This window comes from Athalia rosae, chromosome 7 (assembly GCF_917208135.1).
Source record: "Athalia rosae chromosome 7, iyAthRosa1.1, whole genome shotgun sequence".
NCBI lineage: Eukaryota > Metazoa > Arthropoda > Insecta > Hymenoptera > Athaliidae > Athalia > Athalia rosae.
In genome coordinates this window covers 9,971,898-9,996,252 of record NC_064032.1, presented here as the reverse complement: position 1 = coordinate 9,996,252, position 24,355 = coordinate 9,971,898, and the positions used below count along the sequence as shown (strand labels likewise).

Below are 24,355 nucleotides of genomic sequence, written 5' to 3'. Positions count from 1 at the left end.
CGTATACTAATGGAAGCTGTGCAGTAGGCAGCCCACCGACGCCCCCTTTATAACTGACTCCCTTAAAGCCTGAGCCCCGTAACCCCGGCTCCGACAGCAACTGAATTACTGTGATTAACTCACGCCGCGCCGAAGTAGGTGGACGTTACCGTCCAGTATCCATACCGTATTCCATATCCTCCCACGTCGACCGCCACGTTTCACCTCGATACCCTAATTTTACGACCCTTACCTCCACTTTTCGCTATTCCCCTCCCCCGATGATACGAGACGCTAAATTCTTCACACGCTACGCCATTTTTGTTTAAAATGATCTAATTTTCTCCTCGTTTTTTACCCTTCGCTAGTTTTTTTTCCGTCCCCAACGTACGTCAATTAATTTCCGCGGTCGCGAAAAAAATACCATAATTATTCGATAATTATATCCGCGCGTTAAGAAACAACATATTTTGATTAACGCATAATTTAGATTGAAATGAAGAAGCATTTTTGATTTTGGTTGCATACACGTGTACAGGGATGAGTTTTTTTTTCACTTTGTGTTTACTGTATAACGTATTCAGCGACCTGGGGAAAGACCCCGTCCCAGAAACGGGGTCTTCCAATATCTGAGAAAAGTCTTGGAACTTCCGAGAAACGTTCTGTCCCAAAGAGGACGGAGAGAAAGGGGGGGAGGGAAACAGAAAAATAAAAAGGGCAAGGGCGAGGGGATGGCTGGACCTGGGCTACGAGACCCAAACGTGGTGCAGCCCTCTTTTGTGTCCCAAACCCAAAAACCCAAAAAGGTCCAACTCCAAGAGGGTTGCAGTGTGATCCCATAAAGAAGATAAACGTGGCGACCGTGAAGCGCGCAGTGGAAGCGAAAAAGTATACGAGGGGCGGAGAGGGGGCTGTTTTTCCTTCAACTTTTTTTCAACTTTTCATTTTTTTTTCTCTCTCTTTTTTCTCCTACTTTGCTCTACCAGTTTTTGACCTGTCGCGACCCTCCGCGTGTTTATTATGGCGCGGTGGTCACTGCAGAGTTGCAGGCGGACAGCTGGTTTTCATTTTATCCGTCTCTTTTTTTTCTCTCTCATTTTCTCTTCGAACACGAAATGCCAAAAATGAGAAGTCGACCATTCGAAACTCTGCACCACGGCGCAATAAGATCCGTCGGCCAAATGTTTCGAGATATGGATATTCGAAAAACGAACGAAAAAAAAGAAAAAAAAGGCGAGCGAAAATATTACAAATTCAGTTCTCGCGATATCCCGTAAAAAAAAAAAAAAAAAAATTCTTCCATGAAAGCTGGAAAATATTATATTAAGAATAATGGATTATATACGTGTAAAGCAGAGAACGGGATGAAATGGGAAATGAGTATACACGCGTCTGGGGGTACTGTGCGGCGGGTACCCGTAAGGGGTGGAAAAGAAAAAAAGGAAATAATAGAAAACAGAAAAAAGAGAAAGAAAAAATCAAAAAGGGACCCCAGCAGTATATGTGTGTAGGCACATTATAAATGGGGATCGGAGTCTCTGACCTGCGGGGATCTGTTCTAACCTGTTTGATATAGTCCCCCCTCTTTTTTTTTTTATTTTTTTCATTTTTTTTTTCTCTCCGAAAAGCACACAGGTGCACATCTCACTCGTCAGGTTGGCTAGACGGTAGAGTTTCCTTCCCCCTTGCGCATTGTAAATTGACGAAGAGAAAAATAAAAAAATTTCAAAAATTGTGAAAAAACGTGCAAGAAACACGAGTAAAAAAAATCCCATCCGACGTAACGGCTAACGAATATTGCAATGTTAATTATACTGATAATTATAATGATTTGTTTTTCGATTTTTTTATTTTCGGTTTTTCTTCCTATTCCCATTCCTCTCTCCCGAGATAAGATATAATTTAATGCTTGTACTCGTTTACGAGAATACTGCATCAGCACGCTGCACTGCGGGCCGGTTAACAATGAAAGATTTTCACGAAAGATTAGCTATTTTATGACGAGCACATACACCTATGTATACATACCCAACTAATCTATGTATACCTCGTCTGCACTGACTGTGTGCGCAGTACTCCGCTAACATATTTGGCAGAAGAAAAATGAAAAATAAAATAACAACGTATCGTATCCTCTTTAGTTTTTCCCCCTTTTTTTTTCTTCACACCCCCCTTACATTCAACTCGCGCAGGTACGTAGGTCTGTCTATACGGGTACGTAAATATTTCGATTATAATAAATCACGGTTGAAAAAAATTTTCAAAGTAAAATTAAGAACGATGGAAAAATATTAAACCCCTTGACTAACGATCGGACTCGCCATCGTCTCGCGGTACGTTATTTACGTTTTTCCGGGATGGAGTGCATTATTTTTATTATTTTATTTTTTTTTCTTTTTTGCTCGAAGTTTGTCGTTATCGCGTAAAGTCTCAATTTGGTACAATCGCACGTGTACGAAATATATTGACAAGTTATTCGCTGATAATTTTTACGAAAATATCATATACATGTATATATATATATACATGTATTGCGGTGAGTAATTAGAGAGCTCGCAAGGATTTTGTGCGTTAGAAATAATGTTTAAAAATAAATGGTGTTTTCGCGGTGACGCATCCCCACAGCTGAGAGAAAGTAAAAGGGTCGTCAGGTGTATCTGTGCGTTACGCGTACTCGACGCGCACACGCTTGAATATATATATATATATATATATATATATATATATATATATATATATATATTTAAGTAAAATCGTTTTTCCCTCAAATCAGGAATACGATCGGTGCATACGGTACACGGTGCATATCGATATCGATAATTTTAATGGGTATTTATACGTTTTATTCGACGTGTATATCTACTCGTTATCGCCTCAGATATGAACCGGTACACGTGTACGTGTACGCGACGCGCGCGAACATACGCATATGAATATATTTACACTTGTGTATCGTACGATACGACGATTATTGAAAACCAAGGCAACGGACGGAATACCTAGCGAGCTTTTATATTATATATATATATATATATGTATATCGTGTTATGCACGTACATACATATGTATACAGGAATATTACACGGAGCGTCGCGACGCGCACTTCGGTTTCGCTTGTCGCAATTACGCGGTCATCCACATCCCGCCATTTTCATTTCCAGACTACATCACTCCGCGCGTTTGTTGATATAATAGCTTTTCCTTTCACGCACCTACGGTATATGTATACGCGAACTGTGAAGTGAAAAAAGGAAATCCGACGAGGCGACACTGTATCACCCTTCGACACTTCTCACCCAGATTCTTCGTTAGCGACGATTCTTTTCTTTTTCTTTTTATTTTTTTTTTTTTTCTTCAAACAAATTTTTCAAACCATACGTAAGGTACGGGCGCATGTATATGTTTATGTGTAAATACACACAAATATATTTAGTACAAAGTGTTTGTCTTTGATCCGAATCACCGATGACTCATGATCGGTTTACACGCAGGTCGAATTCCTTCATGGCCGTAGACCTCCTCCTATCCGCTCACAATTTAAGGAGCAAAAATATATTTGTAATATCGTCATTTTTTATCACCTCGCGTACACTTGCTTAGATAAAATAATAAAGAAATAACGAAGAAAGAGAGAAGAAGTGTGTTGTGGCGTTGAAACGAACACGTAAAATTCATTCGCTTTAAATCACTCGAAATCCCGGCAAATGTTGATGAAATTTTTCGAAAATTCTTCGATATAAATTTATCTGCCGGATCGCGTCCGATCGATTCATATCATCGTAATGTGTAGCGTAGATGCGAAAAATGAAGGAATAAAAAAATCTTGTTTTAAAAAATTCACAGACAGTGACTCACCTCGCACTATACTCAGTCAGTTAAGTAGGTAGGTATGTCGTTTTATGTCGAATCCCCGCGAAGTTCTTACTAACGAGTGCTGGAGAGATTACTTCAATTTTTTTCCCTTTCAATATTAACGCGAAAATTTCCGCATTCTTTTACTCATAATAATTTCATGGATTTTATAATAATTCACAAAAATCAAAATTTGGAATTCCGTTACGTCGGATGTACGTGTTACGCGCAATGTGGTGTTGCGAAGAAAGAGACACGTGTCCTAGAGTTATTTTATTTATTTTACTTTTTTCTCTCCTGTATAGTCTATCGGTAGGTAGTGTATATATGTATTAACTATGCGTTATGTATATAATTTTTAACGTTCGTCTGATTCATCATTCCCTGCAGCAGCAACGGCATACTTACATAGCTTTACCTGATCAGGTGTGATTCAACATTTAGAAGTTCCTGCAGAGGTCTCTGATCTGATTCTGATGCATTACACCGTGTAAGGAGAAAGAAAAAGAAAGAAGTTGAAAAAAAAGGATAGCATTTTTTTTTTTTTTAAATCACTCACACGCGTATTACGACGCGATGACGAAGATCGTTGTCCGTTTAAATCTCTTTTATGAGGTTGCGCAAGAGGACGGAGAGGAAAAAATTTTATGCAAAATCAAAAAATTCATGATATTACGTCAGGAATGAAAATTTCGCTAATGTCGAGTTATTTGTCGATGAAGGAATTTTGAGAGAAAAAAAAAAAAAACCAATCATTCGATTCAGGACATCGTGGAACCCGTTGAAAAAAGAGGTCGACTTCACGATCTCGACGTTCGTCTAAACGGGCCTCGGAGCAAAATTTCTGAAGAAAAAAAAAGGAACGAAAAAAAAAAAAATTAGAAAATGGTATGGAGAACGGTTCCTTCTTATCGAAATTATCAGTTTCCGACGGTGACGAGCATTCGCCAGCAGCGTTGCGGTGGTCACCTGTTCCCGCAAAGGTTTTTCTCTTCGTGGTCTCTTGTCCGAGGTCATTTACCAAAACAATAGTTTAAACAACGTAATACCGTTTGGAAAGAGAAAAAAGAAAAAAAAAATTGATGGAAAAGAAAAGGAAAAAAAAAAGGAAAGATAGACCTAATCAAGTTATCGATTGACCTTTGGTCACCAAGGTACTCATATATACATACATCACGTGTACATACCTTCACCCCCTCCCCCCTTCCTCCCCACCTACAGCTGTCATTGGTAGTTCACTATTAGTCAGTTCCATATTACAAGAATTTACTGCGCAAAATGAATAAAAAAATAGGAAAAATAATAAAACGAATAAAAGGAGAATAATAAAATAACGATCGATATGGATAATCGGATATTATTGTTTAAGGATATTTTTTTTCCAAGATATAAATGTTATTTGTTAATGGGATATACAAATTATGATATTATACGTTCCATTATCGTCGCGTTAATAATGTAGATTAACCATCTGTGTAAATGAACAATATTTTCATTGAACGATTTATTTCTTTCTTTTTTTTTCCGTATATTCTAAATTTATTTATTTATTGACTTTCTCGGCCTGGTAATAATTATTTTATCTCATTGTTCGACCGCGGATTTGCCCATCCTGATTTCTTTTTTCTCGCTTCACATTTGATGAAATTGAGGTTCGAAAACGAATGGAGAAATCGAAACTAGAATCAGTACGGATAATTTGAAAGGGAAATGATACCGAGAAAAATGGCGACGCAAATCTACGGGGAATAATACGATGATTTGAAAGAAACAAAATAAGAGTAGATTGCAGTCAGAGGTAAGACGTATCCGCAGAGAGCGTTAAATGACGTATTATTTGTACGTACGTATCGTACAATCGTGCAATTCAATACGTGAATGTAATTCAACACCCTATATTATAATACTACAATATAGCATGTTCCGTATAGACTATATAACCCATAGAGCTTGTGTCTTATCTTAATTTTCTCAGTTGTGTTTTAATTATCTGCAACGTATACAATATTTATCAAAAACTTCATTTATAAACCGTGTCTGAATTTCTTATCGCCATAAACTCTCTCGCTCGACGTTCGTATGTATACGTGCAAGTATAGGTACCCATATACATACGATGCGCGAGTAACTATGTATTTCCCTACATAGGTATACGTGTTCACACGTAATGTATACAGGGTGAGTTTTTCCAAACTCCGAGATTGGGAGGAGCCTAATTCGGATGATTCGCGGTGGGGCGCCGATCGGCTTCCTCATTCGTTGGGCGCGCTGCAATCCTGACTCGTCTTTATTCGTTCTTTCAATTTTTTTTCGTGCTCGGCGCGCTGATTGGACAAGGAAGTCGAACGAGACTCCTCCCATCTTCGGAGTTTGAAACGACTCACTCTGTATATATTGGAGTACATAAATGGTTTTTTTTATCCTTAATATTCTTTATTTTTTTTCCGACGACGGATGCAGGACGAACGGATGGACGTTATATGTTAATAAGCGAAAGAACTGATACCTCGTATCTATTGTCAGTCGTATGAAATAACAAAGAAAGAATAAAACATTCAACAAAAATTCAAACAACAAAAACGAACTCGTTGATACGATCGTCCTATCTTTCTTCGGACTCCACTGATTTTTCAAAATCGAAAGACGCACCGATTCTGTATTACAATTTCGTCGAATGGGATCATCGGAAAGTTTGAGGGAGAAAAAATCGTTGGAAAAATTAGCTGATATCTACGGCAAACGATGCTAAAGCGGAATTAATAACGGAGCACAGGCTCACACGTGTTCTTCGGGCAAAAGGGACATCGCATCTCCCTGAAAAAATACATCGCATGTAGCGCGGCGTTAGCAGGGTAGAGAAAAAGTCAAAGTTGGCAGGAGAGCGCGTCAGCGGCATCGACGACGGCCGAGTTGCAGTTGCATCGGGCCGGTGATGCGGTGCCCGTGCAGTTCCTCGGCTGGGGTTTCACGGTTCGCGGATGCGCGCGCATTTTCTTGTCTCTCCCACCCCATCACGTGCAGTAGGTTCGTTTTCAACCCCCTCCCTATACCACCAGCGCGTTATAGGACGACATGGTCATGTGCGAGGCAACCCAGCGTGAGGAGACCGAGATCCAAGCACAGCTAGTAAAATCATTGCCACACCAGACCTCGAGGAGGATAGTCTTGTTTTTCGTTTGACACACAACTCACTAAACTCAGTCGAGATTATTATATAAAAGTATATGAACATAATTGTATTAAATATATGTTAAAGGAAATATTATAAAATAATAATTGAAAATAACGTAATATACGCGCATAAAATAATTCGCAATCTTATGCAGCATAATATTAGTTATATTTTATAAAAATATCGTTTATTCGAATAATCGCGTATGAGAATATTCGACATCTTATTTCGTTGGTCGTTTTTGGAAAAAAAAAAAACTGAACGCAAAATAAACAAAAAAAAAAAATTAAATTTTCTTCGCAATTCGTGATTGCCGATATCGTTTCTGTTTTATTTTCATTTTTTACCATTGAGGTAACGTAAAATTATTCGTACATTGCGCATGTGCTTCGTAAACGAGTTAACTGAAAGTAAAATTTTGAATAAAACGCGCGCCGATAAACAACTGATTAACGAAACAAAGAAACGTCGATCGTCGATCGAACTTGTGATTGGTAAAAAAGTTTGGCGCCAAAAAACAAAAAACTTAATCGCAATAACGCAAGACCTCGTGAATCTGATTCGTTCAGATTTTTGAATACTGTGTTACATTGATAATTGTTCCGACTGATCGAAGACACGAAGATAATATTTTCAAGCAACACATGTACATCGTTTTTTGTTCTATCTTGTTATAAACAATTGCTATTGATTGAAAAACAATAAAATAAAGAGCGAACTGTATTGTGCGACGAATCGATTTATCGTATGAACTTTCACGGTGAAATTGATCGAAGAACCGAAAAAAAAAATAAATAAATAATAACAGAAAAGAAAACCAACAACGACAGGGACAACACAAAAGGAAAATTTGTGAATTGAAGCCCGAAGTTATATTTTTATCATTGATTTTTTCGTTCAAATTGCGATACGTTAATTTTGTAAAATAAATCATCGGTTAGAAGAGAGAGAGAAAGAAATTTTTTCGAATAAAATTACATCAGATAATCAATATTTTTGAACGAAAGGAATTAGAAAAGGAAATAAGAAAGCGAGCAGATTGAAATATATTGGGAAGAGAGAAAAAATTTATTTTTTGACTCCACAGATTTTGCGCGCGAAAATCCTGCGAAGAAAGCTTATTTGCATCTATGGACAAATCACCGTTCGAAGATCCACCCTACGCTAGACCGAAGAGAAGATCGTTGAAGAAGCTGTGATTTAGTCCAAAAATAAAAAAAAGAAGAATTGAATAAAATAATATATATACATAACAATTTTGATAACATTAATCTATTCGTGAATAATCTCCGAAAGGCGATTATGAGAGAACAAAATTTTTACGATTTGTTTTCTCCGTCGAATGATAAGTAAAGTAATAAAATAGTGCGCCGAATAAAACTGTTGACGTTAAAAGAGAAAATAAGTAACGAGAAAAGTGATCTTATAACTCTGGACATCTGCGGTACAACGAGAGACTAAAACAAAACAAAAGAACCGAAATATCCAAAACCAAGTGCGGGCTCTGCAAGAGAAGAACTATTTTTTTTCTCAATCGTTCGGAGGCGCGCGAATTATTTGCCGTACGTGAAATCGTTGTTTGGTTTTTTATTCTTCTGAACAGAAGTAAATAGACTTCGTAAACAGTACAGCGTGAAAACCAAAAACCAAAATAGACGAAAGAAAGTTTATCTATTGAAGAAGAGAAAAATCAAGACCACAACGTCTTGAACGTCGTCGAAGATGGCGATACCTTTCGCTCTTCCTACCGAAGACGAAGCGGAGGCGCAAGAAAGACGCCTTCAGGGTCTCCTCTTGGACGTTTACGGTATCCTGCAACAGGTCATCAGGATGAGAAGCTACCAAAATCCATCTCAAAATCGTGAGTTCGTTATAAAAACAAATAATGATTTTCTCTCATTCATTTATCCAACCATCCCTTAGCATGTCATTCGATCGTTCGTCGCAACGCCGTTTTTTGTTTCTTCGTTGAAATTTTTGTTTGTCGCTCAATTGCCAAGACCATCATTGCTGAAATTTGAAAAATTCAAACAAAATCGAATGTTCCCGTAAAAAGGAAGACTAGAATTATGAAAAGATGGTAACGTGTAAATTTTCGGTTGAAAGAGCAAAATATGAAAGCAAAATCGAATAGGTTGATGGAGAGTGGACGACGGGTTAACGGTATCGTCGGACGATGACGCGTTTATCCTTGAATCATTGATTAAAAATAATATCTATACTCACCTTCGGGGAATTATTTGTAAATAACGAATTTTCAAGTCATTATTGCGTCATTTTTTTGGAAAAGAAACCGTTAAGCGGACCCCCACGTGGTCGTCGTACACGTCGGTACAAAACGTAGGAAGAAATTGGACAAGATCGCGCAATCTATCGAATCTGAATCACCTGTGAAAAAATTTTCATATGACACTTAGATCCGATACGATCATCGTAGATACCAAACTACATACCTGCACCCATCGAATATATTATATCTACGAGAAGACTGAGTGAGATAAGATTAAAAGTACGGTGCAATTAAACTTGAACGATAATAATTAATTAGCTGCGATTACCACCGTTTCAATTTTTTCGCCTCGCGCATCACGTCCGATGACTCTGACGATAAGTGAACGTGGAAAAGAAATGTGGAAAAACAAAATAAAATCGAAAGATTCGAGAGAAAAAAATTGAGATCCGGTAAAGGGGTATTGACGGGATTTGTATATTAAATGTGGGCGTATTACAGCCGAAACTGGAGAACCGTCGTCGGTCGTATGAACCGCTTTGCAGCGGCAGCAGACGTTGTCCGACCATGACCCTCGCTCTGGTCTCTCTCTCTCTCTCTCTCCGTCTCTCTTAACTTCCCTCCCTTTCTCTTTTTATCTCTTTTTCTTTCTTTTTTCGTTTCTCCAAAGCAACGAAAATAAAAAATAAAAAGTACTACAAAATCGGAGGGAGGGACTAAGAGAGAGAGAGAGAGAGAGAGAGAATGAAAAAATGAAAGTTGGTCGTCGTCTGTTGGTAGGACAAGAAAGAGAGGGATTGTGTTAAGCTCTGCTTCTACTGTATCTGATGAAGAACGAACGAACCTTAATATACCTTGTACCGCGACCTTCAAAGGTCACTGACCTCTTACTCCGCGAAATGCAATGACGCGTAATAATACGTACACGCATACGGACCCACGTTGCGTCTACGTACACGAAACACATTTGTGGGAAAAAAAAAGAAAAGAAGAGGAAAAAAAAAAAGACGCATAAGATGTTGCAAAAACGGATGAAGATTACCGCGAGCGTTTGCGTGTTGGGAAGAAAAAGGGGAAAAAAATGGACAATTTCGAGAGATAAAAAAATATCCCTTCGATCATACGTACGACCTCTGTCGCACACTCTGTACATATTTTCCCGCGCGATTTATGTTACGCGCCACGGTGCAGCAGCAGCCGCAGCAGCAGCAGCAGCAGCAAAGCGTAATTGTTATATTATGTTACATGTGTGTTACACGTAAAGTGTGATTTCTTATTGTTTTTTTTTTTTTTTTTTTTTTTTCCCCTATCATCATCGTTTTTCTCAAGCGTGTATGCGCGTACCACACGCGTAGCGTATGATACGCTCGCAATCGTTGGCGATTTTTGAAATGCGCAGGTTTTAAGGTTTTCCGCGCTTCCGTTTGCGGTGCATCATCGTTATCATCATCGTCGTCGTCGTCGTCGTCGTCGTCGTCGTCGTCGTCGTCGTGGATTGTAGGACGTTACACGCAGTATAGTAAAGTTAGTTCATCGTCACCGCAAAACTCACTACAGATATATAATTTAATACGCGTGTGCGAGACACGTGCACACGGATACGCGATGATTTGTATTTATAGAAACAGCTGTGCCACAACGCGACATACACTGCAGTAGAATCGAACCGAGTTTTTTTTCTCTTCTTTGCTTTTTTTGTTGTCTCTTTTTTTTTTTTCTTTCATTACATTGTGCACATAATGTAGAAAATCACTTACGTTTACATTTATATATATATATATATGTATATGATGTAGTGTGAAATTTGCACAAGTGCCGCACCTCCTTCTCTCACGTTTCATTTCCTCTGTTCTCTCTTCTCTCCGATTTTCATTCGCGTCTTTTCATCGCCCTTACGTATGCGCGGGAAATTCGGATGAGTAATTTCGTAATATTACAATTACACGAATCAATTTGTTTTTTTTTTTTTTCCTTTTTTCTTCAAATTTCTACCAACGTAAATTCAGGTAACTCAGTTCCGTCGAACAAATAAATTAAATTTAATGAAAATGAATAAATACGATTGTGTGCGTGTGTGCTCAGATAAATGTGTACACATTAGTACGTGTATGTATGTAAATATTTTTATGTATATACACACAACTGTGATAATGATATTATTATATAGAAACAGGAAATACGAAACGCGCGAGTCTCGCACGCTTTTATATTTAATCATCGCGTTCCGTTTAATCACATATCGTATTGTATGTATGTATATAATATTTATATGTCACGCAATTTGCCTACATATGTGTTATATGTACAAAAGATCTAAATCACGTGCGTATACAAACGATCCACCGTAGAAAATATTTCTTCACGCATACCGAGCACCAAACCACTTGCAACTTTTCCATGTACAGTACATACGTACACAGGCGTATCTAACGCAACGTAAAAGTCTCCCGTGCAGCACCTAATAGTTTAATTATTTAATGACTCGAATTAAGGTGAATACATACATACGCACATGTACGCATTACACGCACTCTTCATGTAAACCGCATTGAATTTTTCTCTCCTTTTTATCGTTACGTCATTGATGCGACTCGCATTCGCGTTTTTCAAAATTTTCGACATCTGCAGTTACATACGTATACGACGTATACATGGAAAATATACAAATTTGGCACAGTATGTATCGACTGCGGTGTGTAATGTATTTTACATTGAAGTAGTATATATCGCGATGATAATGATGATAATACGTTTGTAATCTGATGACGTATTTAGTCGAGTCGAGTCGACTCGAATTGTGAGTTGAGTTGCATGGCTTCTAAATGGCCTTGAAGTTTGTTCTTTGTGCAGTCAGTTTACTGCGCTCTTTTATATCCACCATAATATACACTCTCCACTCCTTCCTCTTTTCCCTTTTTATTATTATTGTTATTATTTTGTTTTTTAGTTTTTTTGTTTGTTTGTTTTTTTTTTTTTTTTTATCATTCAATTCGTGTGCACACGTACGCGCATCGATGTACCGAATACGTACATTTATTTTTCATCTACTCGCCTCTCTCGCCTTCTTCTCATCACTGCGTATACATATATTTTTGTGTTATGCGCCCGTTTAGTAGACGCTTAAAAAGCCCAAACGAACGATCTTAAATACTTTCGACTTAATCTCATCTCTACATTTTTGGTCTTTCTTCTTTCTTTTGAATTTTTTTTTTTTTCCTGTTTTGCGCGTGCTTTTCACATTTCGTCTTTCTATGCAGAGATAATATTAGGGGGTCGTTCAACACTCACTCCCTCCGTCTGCATTTTCTCGATGCACATGCAACACTTTTACTCACAATCGATCACGTAGCACTCTGCAATTTCGCGACGTTTCTTCCGAAACGACGCAAAATAGAAGACGAAAAAAAAAAGGAAAGAAAAGAAGAGCCGTGCGTTGCACAGGTAAAAAGCATACAGACGAATCGTTGCGGATGATGGGTCGTGTAATTGATGGAATTTGAAAAACTTCGCTTTTTTTGTTTTTTTTTTGGTTTTTTCCCCATTTTTACAAAGTGTTGACATACACACATGTAGATCGTATTTTTATAGGTATACTTGTATGAAATACATACAAAGGGCCGCGTACACGTGACTCACTACCCCGTTTTCCCCTAATCCATTTACTTATAACCTCATACGTGTCTATATAATATATATGTATATATATAGGTATTGTACGTATAAAAGCAAAGTGCATGCGGGTGCCTGCCACGTGCGCTGCTGCTGCACTTTTTTGCTCGATTTGCCTTCGCTACGTACGTGTACTTTACATACACATATGCGTGTATCCACTACCTACACATACCCACCGCGGTTGCTTGCCTCTTTTCTTTTTTTTTCTTTTTTTTTTTTTTTTTTTTTTTTTTGCGGTCAACTCGTTGGTTCTGCAGAGGCTAAAAATGCGATAATGAGAATACAACAAAGAATAGAGAGTTAGAGAACTGTAACAAATTGCGAGGTAATAAAAATTAAATAAAATTATTAATACTTGAAAATGGAAATTTGATTGCGAATTTTGCGCGCTTTTTATTTAATGATGAATATTTAGAGACAGAAAATGCGAGAGCGGTGATTTGTTTATAAATTGCACAATGTCGTAACGACACGTATCGCGTACTGCACGTTCGCTTATACATACCTGTTTTCATTATACATGTGGTGCAGTTGCAATGGCGAAAGACGGTCGTCGTCGCCCGTACGTTCAGAGGCCACAGCCTCCGCCGAGTCTTACCATTTTACAATATACATACCCACTCTGGTATAATTCTCTGATACCCGCGTACGTACGTAGTGTACGTAGTGTACGGTGCACGAAACACGTTGTTAACGTCGATGGAGTTCTCAACTGTTGATTTTTTTTCTTTTTTTCTTTATTTTTTCTTTTTTTTTTCACTCTCTCCGACTGTTTTTCTTATTTTTCTTTTTCCTCGTTTCTATCCACAGCTCGTATTACTCTCTAAATGTCAAGGATGCATTTACCATATGCTGTTACTCTTGGTGCACATTGTGCAGACAATAGCTTTGTAATATCAACGGTTATGCAACATGGTGTATATACGCATGTGTATACAACAACTTCGCACACTTCTAAAATTCATATTTGAAAATTTTTGAAAAACAACATTTGCTGTTCCCCGTTTCGATTCTTCATTGTCGGGGGTTTTTGTTTCGATTTTAGAAATGCGAAAATAATCGTAGGAATTTGTTTTTTTTCAAATCTTTGTTCCAGATCGAGTTCACCGTCGCTCCGGAGACGCTCCCGTATCGCGGGATCACCCGTTGGTCCTAGTCGATTCGGATTTGTCACGTCTGCCGCTTCCCGATCTGGTTTCTTCCGCCATCGAGCAACTACCCCCGCCGATGCCACAGGTCACGGCGTCGGCACCGAGCAGTCCGACGCGGGACGTCGCCTTTCAATTCCCGGAATTCAACCCCCAGGTACCGACACCGAGTCCGAGACCGCGTCCCCGGAGACGGCTGGTATCCGAAAATTCGGCCCTAAAAAAAGAACAACCCGGTACCAGCTACTCCTCCATACATCACAGTTCGCAAAACTGCTGCAGCTCGACATCGAACGAGGAAAACGAGTGGGCCAGCGTCGGCGCTAATCTGAGGAACATCGCCGACGATTTTCACGCATCCAAAAACAAGGTGAGCGAATTTAGCTCTTCCGTTTCTCCGTCGGTACATATCCGATCGAAATGGGATATATACATCCGTCAAAAAAAACGCGTTGTCGCCATAATCTCCTTGTATGTAGTTAATCTCTCGCCTGGTCTCGGTTTTCCTTCTTTTTTTTTCTTTTTTTTTTTCCCTCCTTTTTTTTTTTTCTTTCACTCTCCCGGTGAAATAGATTAGAAAGGGAGAGAAATGAGTGAGTTAGCGAGGGAGTCGAGGTAGGGGAGGGCGTGAAGTGGATACCATAAATGGGAATTTAGTTATCACCCCTGATCCCAGGGGCGCAATAAATATCGGCGGCGGTTATACACGTGCATTATAACATCCGTACACCCGGTAACTGGACAGAGAAGAATAAGGAAAAAGAAGGAAGACGACGGCGACAACGAGGATTTTATACCACCACCTCGCATTGTACGAAGGCGGAGCGGCGGAGGGGGGGGGGGCGGGGGGGAGGGTGTACACGAAACTCCGCAGACTCGCGAATCCCACAGTTCGTCAAACAAGTTCTTCATTTTCTCTATACCTATATACGTATACCTATGTATATATCTTGATCAAATATGTATCGCTGCTCGCACCCCCGACCGAACCGTCTCTGTACATATGTACGCGTACATAAAGACGTCGTTCGTCGGCTCTCCGTTCCCCTTTCTTTTTTTTTTTTTTTCCTCTCATTCATTTCTCCCTTGTTTGTTTCGCGTCGCGACGATGATAGCGCGCGCGGGGCGAGGGGAGGGGGGGGGGGGGGGCGCGTCTCTTGATCAAAAACTTCTACTTCCCTTTGGGACGAATGGGACGCACTCCGCGGATTTTTCGAGCCGCCGCAGCTATCATCGCAGGTATTACGAAACCTATAGTCTTTTCCGCGGTTTATATCCGCTTCATCCCCGGCAAACAGGAATTACTAATGAATCGCTGTATTTCTTCTTTTTTTTTTCCCCTTTATCGTCTCTTCGTCTCGCGTCGTTCGCCTCGCGTAACTCGCCGCGCGTTAAAATTTAAATCGTTTTCCATCGCCCACTGAACAATTTCACTCGAATTATAGGAAGAACGAGGAGATTCTTCCGATTGCCAATCTCATCCTCTAATTCCTTCACCGTTCATCTGTATCTTTTCCGTACTCGCGACTTGTTCGGTTTCATTTGAACTTAATTTTATACACTCCTCCTTCGAGGAGGGTGTCGCGGAATTTCCCTATCGTTGCATATCGGCTGCATAATTCAATTGCAATTTTTTTTTAATTAGAAAAAAACCGATCGATTCGAATGTCTCCGTACTTAATTGGCTGGAATTTTAATTGATATCAATTTATCGATTCGCAGCAAACCTGAGAGATGAGAGATAATACCGACGTCTCTCGTCCCGATGCGACGAATGAAAGAAATTTTAATCGCGTATACAGTTTTATCCCACATCGGCATATGACACGAGCATTTCGAGAGAACGCGCGAACGGGACACGGATGGGGGATGTTATGTACCGTAATAATTCTCCGTTAATGGGAATCGCTGACGATTGTGTACGCGGTGGAGTCGAATTAAGGGCGGCATGCGATAATCTCTTCTCGAGGCGTCGTTCGTTCGTTCGTTCGTTCGCGAAATCGTTCGTTTTCCAGGCAATCTTTCGGTCGTGCGGGAGGGACGGAAAAAAAGAAAATAGAAAACTGGGCCCCGCGCTCATCGTCGGTGATCGGAAAGTTTTCTTATAATCCCGCGATGGGAAACACCGTGGCAGGATATTGCGTGGGTTGCCCCATAAAATCTCACCACCGGAGATTGCTCTTTCTTATTTATATATTTATTTATTTTTTTCTTCCACTGACCACGTATCTTCGCCCATGTGATATACGTACACGTATATATATATTATATATATATACGACGTAATCGTGTATTTCTCGCTCGCAGTTTTCTCCCTTAATTCCTCCCTTACGCAATTCTTTTATTCCTCGAGATTCTTCCTTGTTTCTGTATTTATTATATCCCTTATACTCGTATAGATTAAGAGTTGCCCGCCCGATAGAATGGACATCGGAAACTAAGAATGGGGTCAAGGGGGTGGAATAAAATACGTACGTAGTCCCGCCAAGGAGAATGACAAAGGAATGAATATCATGCCTATTCTCATTCTCATTATTATTGTCGCGATAGAATCCGATGGCCCGTTTAATTACTCTGAGATAATTCAAACGCCCGTATATACATATGTATATATATATACATATGTACCTGTGTATGCGATTCATTTGATTTGTCGATTATTTAATTTAATTTTTTGTTCTTTCCTTTGTTTGTTTCAGGACGATTCGGACGCGGAGAAATCGAGTCTTCCGGTAATCGGTACGGGAGATTCACCAGCGGATAGTTTCCTGTCGTTGTTGATCGACGCTCCTGTACGTGAAACTCTGTGGACCACGGTAGCGTTGTACCTCGGCTGGCGGTTGGTTTCTCACCTTCGATAGAAAGAACGAAAATGAAAGAACAATCAGGTAAAACAAAATGATAATGCGAAAGCGAAAGCGAGAGGGAGAGAGAGCGAGAGAGAGAGAGAGAGAGAAATAAATGAGTAACTGGAACCGCAAACGAAACCTGCGACGAAATTCGGGAAAAAATACTTTTTTTTTTTTTGCGTCAAACGTTCTCCGGTATCCGGGACTGCGGCCGACTTCGATTTGTCGATACGAGGAAAACCAAAAAAAAATACGGACGAAGATGACGAGAGGAGTGTAGGAATGGCGGAAGAGAAGCTGTAGAAATTACGGGAATCGGAACACTGTGACGTCGGAGTTTCGTTGATTTTTTTTTCTTCTGCTCCGCGCGTTCCTAAAGAGAAATATAGTACGTGTTTGTGTGGAATCGTTATCAGCAGCTGCAGATTCCTCGTCCTTAAGGATATTCGGTTATCGACGAAAACGACGGATAAAAAAAAGAAGAAGAACAGGAAGAGGGAAGAGGAAGTTCAATATAACAAAACAACGATGAGAGTAAAAAAATATACACACGATAAATAATAACGAATAATTTAATCGTAAACAATAGTAGCCAGCCTTGCGGGTCAGTTGCACGCTAATTTTTCACGGTGTGCTTCGGAAAGTTTTGTGCTGCTAAAAATTATGTATATTGAATTTATAATGACGAATATAATGATTATGACATCATTGAAAAAGGTCATTAATTGAATATTATTGATTTACGTCTAATAGAAGATAAGGGCACAATCGCGTATTATCTGCCATTTTATACTTTTTTTCTTTTTCATAAACTCTTTTTGAATTTTTTTTCTTTTTCCAATCTTTTCTACTTATTAATCATCATTACATTATTATTCGTATTCACGTATACATAAATATATATACAAGCAAACGAACGAATAAATAAATTAATACATAGGTATATATTAAATATATATATACGTATATATGTATAGGCGTATTGTATGATATTTAATAAACGAATTAGGGAACATCGACAAAAATTAGTCGAGAAAATATTTAATTTAATCCGAGGGATAATTCTCATTTTCCTCTTACTTTCTCATTTTCATCGTTCTCGCCTGCTCTTGATCTTTGTTTCATTTCAATCCTTTGATTTCTTTGCTCTTCTACGTGTTTCTCGTAATTGATAATACAATTATTATTCAATCACCGCCATCTTTGTATATTTCATCTGTCTATACATGCATATTTGTGTATATCTCTGAATTTCTGAAAATTGAAAAAAATAAAATAAAAGAAGTTGGAAAAATAACGAAGAAACTTATTTTTAATTTTTCAAAAGTTTTTTCTTCAATTCGTTTATTAAAATGATAACAATCATAACATTTATACATTAATAACAATAATGGCAAGATCCAAAGAGGACTAAGCTAATAATCAAACGATGATCTCATTATGAATATCTCAATATATTATACATAAAATAAATAGATATAAACATATAGTATAATTAAAATATTGAATATTTCTATTTTGACTTTCATTATTATTATTATTATTATTATTATTATTATTATTATTATTACTATGCCAATTAAGAAAACATTAAAGAGCCAATTTGATATTGAGTTGATACGCATTCGTGTTGATGGATTTTTTTTTTTCTCCGATTGAATTTTTTTCAATTTATTTCAATTTTTCATTTGAAATCGATTAATAATTATACACGTGTCACGTTCGAGTATCATAATTTTTCTCTCTTTGTGAGTATACAGAATGTTCTTGGATTGTGAGCTAGAAATTTATTTTTTAGTGAATAATTTAACCGATAATTTTAAAGTTCGAATAATATTACACAGTACACGTTATTTCCAATACATAATAATAGATACTCGTGATAAATACACACCTAAATATATACAGTATATGTATATATGTATATGTATGTATATACATATACCTAGTAGCAGTAAGTAATGAATAGTAAATGGATAAATTTAATTGAAAGAATGGGGGCGAGTGCGAGCGCGAGAGTTTCAGAATGAATGCAGAGGAGGGTGTAAGAGGGAGAGAGAGAGAGAGAAAGAGAATTTAAAATTTAATGAAAAATAAGAATAAAATGGATAGATAATTGATTTATGTAAAGATATATAGAACCGAGGATCGCAGCCTCTCTGATTGGCTAGCTGCGAGTCCCGTGGACAGTTTTCAAATGATCTCCGGTAGATTAGCTATATTATGCATACCTATATATTAAAAAGGAAAAAAAAATTACAAAATATTATGTAATTTTGACGTGAAACGTTGATCTCGAATCAACGTTTGAATTCTTTTTTTTAATTTATTTATTACTACGTTTTTTCCTCTATTCTCATTTATACTTCATTTTTATCGATAGAATATTTCGAGATGAAAGAAAAAAGAAAAAATTTGATGGAAAATTTTTAAAAAAAGAATTTTTTACTTACCCATGATTATTAGGAGATTGTCTCCGTCTTATTACTATATGATACCTATATCTGTAATTTGTATAATACGAGTAATTTTTAAGATTGTGAAAAAAAAACCAATACATACCATAAAAAAAACAAATATATATATATATATATATATATATTATATATATTATATATTATATATATATATATATTTATGTAATTACATAACGCATCAATTTTTGTATTTTTTTTACAATATCATTACATCGTTCGTTGCAGGCTATTATCATTATTATTATTATTATTATTATTATTGTTATTATTATTATTTTATTATCTTTGCCTTTTTTTTAATTTTGTTATCATAAGAGTGTGATGTTTTTCATATTTGTTTTTTTTTATGTGCCTATTTTATAAATTATGATTGTATAATTTTTTAAGTAACAAGTCTGACTATATATTTCCAATGAGGGAAATGATTTCTTTTGTCGTACGACGTAAGTTTTTTCGAATTGATTTATTTTTTTTGTTTTTTATTCTGCATGGCAATTTTGCTGTAGGCTTTTATTCCAAACTGCAAGTGAACCCTGAGGTGAAAGAAAAGACTATTATTTTATTATTCCAGAGCGTCGATTGACTGTGATGGTGTGTTTTAAAGGAAAGAAAAATACAAAAAGAAAGAAAGAAAAATTATTAATTAATAATATTTTAAGATTATGAAATTAAAAAATCATTTCTCTCATTTTGCTGCAGCTGTGATTCTGTACCTATAAATATTTGTGTAAATATACATAATGACTATACATAGTACATAAATATATACAAATATTACCTAACGAGTAAATTTTTGCGAAAAAAAATAGTTGACAGTGATGAAAAGAGAAACGAAAAAGAAAAAGCAGTGAAACGTGGAAAACGTTTTGAAAAAAATTTATTCGTAATGATGTGTGCGTGTGCGTTTCGGATTTTTTTTTTTTTTATATGATATATATTATGTAGACGAATATACCTGTATTCAAAAAATTTCTTTTTCAAATACTACTTGAGAATCGGAGAATCCCTGGAAAAATAGAAAAAAGGATACAAAAGCGAACAAAATTAATTTTTTTTTCTTCTGATTTCTTCGCGTATCATCGGCGGATTTCCGGGGAAAGAAGTGAAGAATTTTCTCTCTTCACGTATATGTAAATAGAAATATACCGATACTGATTATTATTATAAAAAAATTTAATAAATAAATGAATAAAACAATTGGAAGCAATTCAAAATGACTGTGTTCATCACGCGACAATCAGCGTTCAAAAGTCGCGGTAAAACCAACAAAAAAAAAATTAAAAAAAAAAAAACAGAAAGTAAAGCGGAGCAAATAAAAAAAAGTAATCGAGAAATCGTTGTCATAAGTAATAAATTAACAGATGACGGAGTCGAGAGAATCAAACTGAATATTGAGGCACGGTATTGTGAGAAAAAATGAGCAAACATAGTGAAAAAATCGACGGAAATTTTAAAAAATTTCTGCATAAATACTGTCACAAGATTCTCTATAAAAAATTGCCTAGCATTCAAAATCCTCGTTGAATTATTAAATTAAGGAATCAAGTGAAAAATTTATTGAAAATCGATCGATAGTGTAGTAATAGTAATAGGGTAACAATAATAGTAATGATTATGTTGAGTACGTAAAAATTTATTCTCAGATTTTGATTTTGTTATGCGTCTTTCTTTTTCTTTTTTTCATGATTTCGGGCTAGTTTTCATTTTACACTTTTTCACTCAAAATTTTTCCATGCGATTCATCACGTGAACATTGCGATATGTTCCTGCAAACATGTTGAGGGTTTTTTCTTCGGTTTTTTTCTCTCAATTGGTTTTTCTTTCTGTTTGTTTTGCCAAAATTTTTTCGTAATCGCTCACTTCTCTGGTATTAGTAACCATTGATAATGTAATTATGAAAAAAACACATAAATATATTTGCATAAAATAAGAATAATAATAATATAACAAGCGTATTAATAATTAAACCATACAAGATATAATAATAATAGTAATTGTAATTATTTGATAATAAACAATGATAATGATTGTACGATGGATCGTAACGATACAACGATTCGATTTATTTATATTTTTTTTTCGCTTCTGTTTTCACAATTTTTCATTATTAAATTGTTAAATGGAAAAACTAACGGAGAAAAATCCGAATAAAACTCAAGAAAATAGAACTAATAAATAGTTATTTTACAAAAAACAAAATACAAAAACAAACCGCCATTACTGAATAATACTATAACCTACTATATATGAATGGACGAATAATTTTTTTATTCATTTTATACATAATATTTTCATAATTATACATTTGCAACAAAAGAGAGAGGGAGAGAGAGAGAGAGGAACAAAAATAAGATAAAAGTAAAATAAAATACAGAATAAAGTAACTAAATGAAAGGCGAAGAGAAAAAAAATCTAAGTACAACACGAACAAAATGTCGATGATTCCAATATATAATTTTTATGATAAGATGAAACAGAGATAAGATAATAATACGATATAAATAAATGAATAAATAAACGAATAAACAATATTTGAATTTTAAACAAATAATTCGTAATCAGCTAATTAAATACGAGTACCGGTAGGCCTAATTTGAAAATATTTCGATAATAGATATAAAATATTATATGTGCTCGTAAATTTACTCAATAATAACAATATTAATGATGATAGTAATAATATTCATAATAATAATAATAATATTAACGGCAATAGTCGCTGTACACCAGGTATAAAATAATTACATTACTTGACGTGGTCGTTTTTTTCTTCAATCTCGTTTTCGTTTTATATTTGCTTTCAATGAGTTCTCATATACACTATAATTTTTTCGCATTATTCTTTTTCACGTACAACCATATAAATACTAATCATGTAACTAATTATGTAGAATTAATACACTTATAATATTAATGATAATGATAATAATAATAACAACAATAATAATTTTAATACGTAGTTGAAGCATTATAGACGTTAGTCAGCCATATTGAAAAATGTATCTCTCATTGTAATCGAATAACAATATTAATAATGACAATTGTAACGGTAAAGTAGAAATGGTAGAAGCAACAATAGTTGTAATAATAATAATAATAATGATAATAATAATACGATGCAAGTAATAATGTTATTAACAATATAATAACGAAGTATAAATATTATATATATATATTTTTAAGTGTATACACGTGAAAAAAATTCAATAAAAAAAAGAAAGAAGATATGGCTGCTTTTTGAAAGAAATAAGGAAATTTAAAAAAGTCGAGGAAAAAATGAAAGTCGAAAAAAAAAGGGGGAGAAAATTAAAGTGGAATGGCGTAAATATCATTTTAACGATTGTATAACTTTGATGTATTGAGGTATTTGGCATGTGTATAATATTTACATACCGATTAAATGTTTGATTGATTCGATTGATCGTTGAAACGATAATTCATGTATCGTTCGAATCGATTCAAGCCAACTGAGGAGAGTTCGGAGAAGGGTTGGAGAAGGTGGTTGTTTCTAAAATTATTTTTGAGATTTTTTCATCAAAATAAATAAATAAATGAATAAGAAAGAATGACAAAATATTAACAAATCAAATAGAATACAGTGTTGTTTTTTTTTTTTTTTTACATTTTCTAGCGTAAAAGTTCCACGGATGATTAATGAAACATTCGATATACTGCGCAAGCCAATTATTAATTAAAAATATTATAAAAAACGATTAATATATGTATATTGTATATTAAAAAATAGTCACTTATGCGCTGACGGTGATGATGGTAACGAATGAAATTACGATGAATTAAAAACGAAAGATAAAGAAAGAGAAACGAAAATTTATTTCATATTTAGGAATCACCGAGTCCAATCGGAGCGCAAAAAAACAAATTAACAAATTATTGGATATGAATTCAAGAGAGATAAAGAGAAAGAGGGAGAGAAGAAAACAGAACGAAAAAAACAGAGATGGCAAAGGTGCGGGGGAAAATAATTGGAACGAAACGTGGAAAATTTTTAAATTAAAAAAAAAGGAGAGAAATTTTCGAAGATGAAAACGAGTGCAAGGGTGTATAAGCTGTAACTGTGACATTGTGGATCGTGGGGGGCAGGCTGTAAATAATTATTGTTTCGTTAAATCTTCCTTATTTCGTTTGAAAAAATTCGAAGAGCAAATTGGAAATGAAAAAAAAAAGTTAAAAGCTAGATCAAAAAATCATCTCACTCATTTCACTATGATGATAATACAGAGAAGACAAAAAAAAAAAACAATCAATACAATTAAATGAAAAGAAATGCAATTTAGAAAATAAAAGTAGCCAAATTATATTGAATAAAGTCGTGAATAGACTTTTATGCATCTACGACTCATGAAAAAAGAAAAAGAAATGAAAGACAAAAATTTACAAAACAGCCCGCCCGCCCGAGATCCCCGCGCGTCAAAGCGTCACTGTGATCTCATACAATTTTATATATATTATTATTATATAAATATATATATAAATAAATTAGATAACAAGTGGAAGAATAGGAAAAAAAAGAAAATGAAAAAAAAAGAAAATAGAAAATGAGGGAAAAAAGTTAATAATTACGAACAAACAATACCTAATATCAATAAGAATCATGATTACATTGGTAGTAATAATAATAATAATAACGATAATGATAATAATAATATTAATAATAATTGTAATTATGACTAGTGATCTTATACTAATTATATACATATATATATATATATAAATTGTAATAACATGCAAATTTATTGTCATTATATAATTCTTCACAAACATTCATCAGAAAAGTTGCAGCTGTGTTTTTCCCTTCCCTCATATAATATATATATATATATACCATATTTTTCAAACAGAAAATCAAACCATGATTATTTGAAAAAAAAATACGTATATATATTCATTTGAATTTATTATTTAATAAATTTTCTTTTTCTGCACATGATTTTGTCTCGCATCGGTACCCCAAAAAA

At 35.5% G+C, this 24,355-nt stretch overlaps 1 protein-coding gene and 1 long non-coding RNA gene across 2 annotated transcripts in view; one reads left to right on the top strand and one right to left on the bottom strand.

The window, feature by feature from the left end:
* The window catches only part of LOC105691074, a 55,154-nt gene extending 36,360 nt beyond the window's left edge, over positions 1 to 18,794 (top strand). Inside the window, exons 2-4 of the mRNA XM_048657945.1 lie at positions 8,091 to 8,864; positions 14,002 to 14,423; positions 16,753 to 18,794. Of these exons, the coding sequence (XP_048513902.1) occupies positions 8,726 to 8,864; positions 14,002 to 14,423; positions 16,753 to 16,914 (723 nt within the window). The 5' untranslated portion in view covers positions 8,091 to 8,725 and the 3' untranslated portion in view covers positions 16,915 to 18,794. The remainder of the gene's footprint in view (positions 1 to 8,090; positions 8,865 to 14,001; positions 14,424 to 16,752) is intronic.
* Positions 8,060 to 12,923, bottom strand: LOC125501647. Its single transcript, XR_007279246.1, has 3 exons — positions 9,230 to 12,923; positions 8,736 to 8,815; positions 8,060 to 8,196 (listed from the first exon to the last, which is right to left on the bottom strand). It is a non-coding gene; the product is annotated as an uncharacterized LOC125501647 (long non-coding RNA).
* Positions 18,795 to 24,355: the final 5,561 nt, after the last annotated feature.